At 61.3% G+C, this 3,642-nt stretch overlaps 1 protein-coding gene across 1 annotated transcript; it reads right to left on the bottom strand.

Moving 5' to 3' along the window:
* Positions 1-1,866: 1,866 nt before the first annotated feature.
* Positions 1,867-3,577, bottom strand: LOC123110410 (proline-rich protein 12). Its single transcript, XM_044530912.1, has one exon. The coding sequence runs from the start codon at positions 3,316-3,318 to the stop codon at positions 2,215-2,217; it is 1,104 nt and encodes a 367-aa protein (XP_044386847.1). The 5' UTR covers positions 3,319-3,577; the 3' UTR covers positions 1,867-2,214.
* Between the last annotated feature and the right edge of the window lie 65 nt (positions 3,578-3,642).

Raw genomic sequence — 3,642 nt, 5'->3', positions numbered from 1 at the left:
GTGGTGGCGGCGCCGACGGCGAGGTTTTGGGCGGTCGTGGCGGCGGATTCCGGTCGGCTGTTCTTCGGGCGGGCGGACGGGCGCGGGCGGGAACGGAAATGAAGTGGTGGTTGGGCGTTCGCGGGCGGCGGCTGGTTTTGGACGAGATGCATCTCGTGATGTATATTTGCATCGCTAGGTGTTGCATTTTACATCACGAGGAGGCCGCGGTTCAATTTTTTTTGCATATAGACCGTCTGTTGGAGCAGTGTTTTTTGTCTTAGAATGTCCAAAAGTTAGTTATTTTTATATTTGGACCATCTATTGAAGATGCTCTAATGCCTTATGCGAGCAACTAAACGCGCCCTTTGGACCCCTTGTCTTTGGATGCCACAGTACCTCCGACCGTACGCATTGAGAAAGTCGGGGTCATCACAGTGTTACAAACGTCGTACTCCTACTACGTGGTGTTTGATCTGATCGATGATGCATGTGCGCGTGTGCTGTTGAAAGAAAGAAACGGACATGGGAGGCGGCAGCATGTACTACAGCATCATGTTGAGCTGTTGCTGGCGGCCAGTCAGCCTTGCACGCAGTACATCCGGTTGAATGTTTGGATCCAGGTCCAACTGCCGGTGGCCGCTGCTCCGTCAGATCAGGTGGGTAGGTTTCGATGACAAACATACCGGACGAGTACTGCCGCCGAGTGCTGAGCCGAGACATGACACATGACAGGCGGACGGCATGCATGCATGGCATGAAGCACGGCGCGGACCGATCCCATCCGTTCGTCCGCCCGTGCCGGCCGGCGCCGGTGCCGCCGCCGTACGCGTGTGTTCCGGCCCGTTGAAATTCATTTCACCGACGAGGCCCGAGTGCTGGCTCGGCAGAAATTGGCTGAAGCAGCGGCACATGGAATGGAAAGGCAGGAATCAATGAGGAGCGCGGCGGAGGAGGATGAAGATGGCTCGGCCAATTGGGAGGCTGTTGACAGCCAGATCGACGACTCCATAGGCCATGGCGGCACATGCATCACGTCTGCATGCCAGTCCAGCCCGACACTGGCACCGGCCCCATGCATGTGGCTCCTCGGCACGTTGTACTCGCCGACTACGCCGTGGTAGGAGTATATCCCAAACAAACATGAGATAGAAGATTCAGATAACCTTTTAATTTAGTTTAATTTAGTTAACTTGTTTGATTGTTCTTGTCCCACACCAACACCGGTTCCGGCCGATCGGCGTTGGTTGCGTGATGATGAGCCGATGAATCATTGCAACTACTACTATGAGTCGATGAAGTATTGTTGCAGTAATGGCGCCAACGAGCAGCTTTACTCATCAATCAATCGATTGCATGGCGACGACGATATCGACCCGGCTAGCGAGAGGCCCATGGCACATGCCACTATGACCAGCCACCAGCGCCAGAGCGCAGAGCGGAGCGGAGATCGATCTGGACCACCACCACTAACGCAAGTGCAGTGCAGATGGATCCATCGCCGGGGGGCCACGGCGCACCACGACCGGTCTCCTCCCCGACTCACTTCCATCGCTTCGCCTTCACTCCATCCTCTCCGGCCGCATGGTCTTCATCCATCCATCTTCTCCGGCCGCCGCCGCCCCGCCGCCGTCGCCATCCGCCACACGGTACGGTGCGACTAGTTTAGAAGATCGTACGTGTGGTTCTTGTCACGCGCGGCCGGCCTGGAAAGGAGCAACGCGTGCCTCGTACTTTGCTCAAACCCCAGCGGAAGCGTACGTACCAGAACTCAACTTTTCAGTTTCCGCTTTCTCAGCACCAGACAAACAAACAGGCAGGCAACGGAGAGTACACGACGCAATGGGAAAAGCCCCGAATTCCGATGCGTACGCCGTCTCTGAAACATAACCTCATCATCATCATCATCAACGGGTCTCATCACAACCACCATCAGTACTTTCTCACGCACTAGCAAAAAGAAGAACTCACTCGCCGGATCACTACTACCTCGCCTGTATTTACATCCCAAATTCAAGTTACTTGTCCTCACGCAGCTGATTACTCAAGCGTACTCTTGGAGCTAAGCTTAATTTTCCAACAAAAACACCTAATTAAGCGTCGTCAGCCAAAAACAGTAGGATTAAAACGGCTCGTCCCAAGCTCATCAATGGCGGTGTGGTGGTGGTGTCTGCTGCTGCTATGTAGGAGTAGTATGTTCCCTGATAATGATGCCGAGATGGACAGACACGGACGTTAATGCGAGGAGGATGGTGGTGGTGGTGGTGCGGTCGCCTCCTTCTTCGCCACCTTCCCCTGCTTCTTCGCGGCCGCGTGGGCGGCGGCGGCGGTGGACGCGGATGACGGGGAGAAGAGCCGGTCGATGCCGAACACGGACACGGACTTGCGGCAGACGGGCACGTTCAGCACCGGCGTCACGCGCACGTGCGCCGAGTAGGACCGCTCCATGCCGCTGCCGCCGGACCCGGACCGGTGGCGCCGCCCGCCCGCCAGGCTGCTCGGGCTGCTCGAGCTGCGGCCCAGCCCGTTGAACACCACCTTGCCGGCCGCGTTCAGGCGCGGGCTGTCGGCGGCCACGGCGGAGGGAGGAGGTGGAGGAGGGGGTGGCGGGGGTGGCGGCGCGGCAACCTGCGCCGCCGTGAGCCGGATCTTTGGCGGGAGCTGGTGCTGCGATGTGCTGACGGGAGGCGGCGGGGTCGGCGATGGAGTCGGGGCCGATGCGGGTGCCGGCGCGGGCTTGTCGGGCTCGTTGGGGTCGCGGAGGAGCGGGAGGCTGAGGGACGGCTCCTGCTCGGGCGGCTTCGGCCCGCGGCGGAGGAGGCGGCGGAGCGGCTGCTTGGTCTCCGTGGACGAGGAGGAGGAGGACGACGCCTGCTGCTTCCGCCTCCGGAGCAGGTCCCTCCACCTCCTGGCCGGAACCTTGGGCTCCTCCGCCGCCTGCTCCGCCTCCACCACCGCATCCTTCGTTTCCTCCTCCGCCCTCGGCGTCTCCGGCTGCTGCTGCTGCTGCGTTGTCGCCGCCGGCGCCGGCGGAGGCCGCGTGGTCACCACCTCCGACGAACAGCCGCTCGAAGACGGGAGGCGGAGCGGCACGAGCTTGCCCCCGGAGAAGAGCTCGTCGGCGGGCAGCATGGTGGAGACGGCCGAGCAGCCGGCGAGCAGGAACTCGAAGTCGTTGCTCGCCTTCCCCGCTGCCCCACCCCCCGCAGCCGTGCATCCGCCGGCGTCCTCGAGGCTGAAGGAGACGCGCGGGCCGAGCCACTGCATCGCGGCCGACGGCGGGGGCGGGGGAGGCGGCGGCGGCGGGGCCGGGGGGCGCGACGCCGCAGCGGAAGCCATGGATCGGATCGAGGTGGGGGACGCGGTGCCTCGTTCGCTGGAGGCGGCGGGCGGCGTCGGGATGGGAGCGCGAGCGAGGGAGCGAGTTGTCTTCTCTTCTCTTCTTCTTGGCTGGGCTGGGCTTGGCTTGGCGGAAGGGAACAAAATAGAATAGAGGGGCGGAGGGTGGCAGAGTAGAGTATGGCAGTGCTAGCTGTGCGTGCGTGAGGCGTGTCTTGGGAAAGGCGATGTGGCTCAGTCGCCCTCTTGATTAGAGTTGTTTTCCTTGGGGGTCGTGCGGTGGACTTGTGAGGGGGCCTTGGGTTGGGTGTGCACTATGAATGT

Source organism: Triticum aestivum, chromosome 5B (assembly GCF_018294505.1).
Source record: "Triticum aestivum cultivar Chinese Spring chromosome 5B, IWGSC CS RefSeq v2.1, whole genome shotgun sequence".
NCBI classification, from domain to species: Eukaryota; Viridiplantae; Streptophyta; class Magnoliopsida; order Poales; family Poaceae; genus Triticum; species Triticum aestivum.
This window is presented reverse-complemented; position numbering and strand designations above follow the sequence as displayed.

Excerpts from the sequence above, each read along its gene's own strand:
- LOC123110410 (XM_044530912.1), bottom strand. The coding sequence starts at position 3,318 with ATGGCTTCCGCTGCGGCGTCGCGCCCCCCGGCCCCGCCGCCGCCGCCT.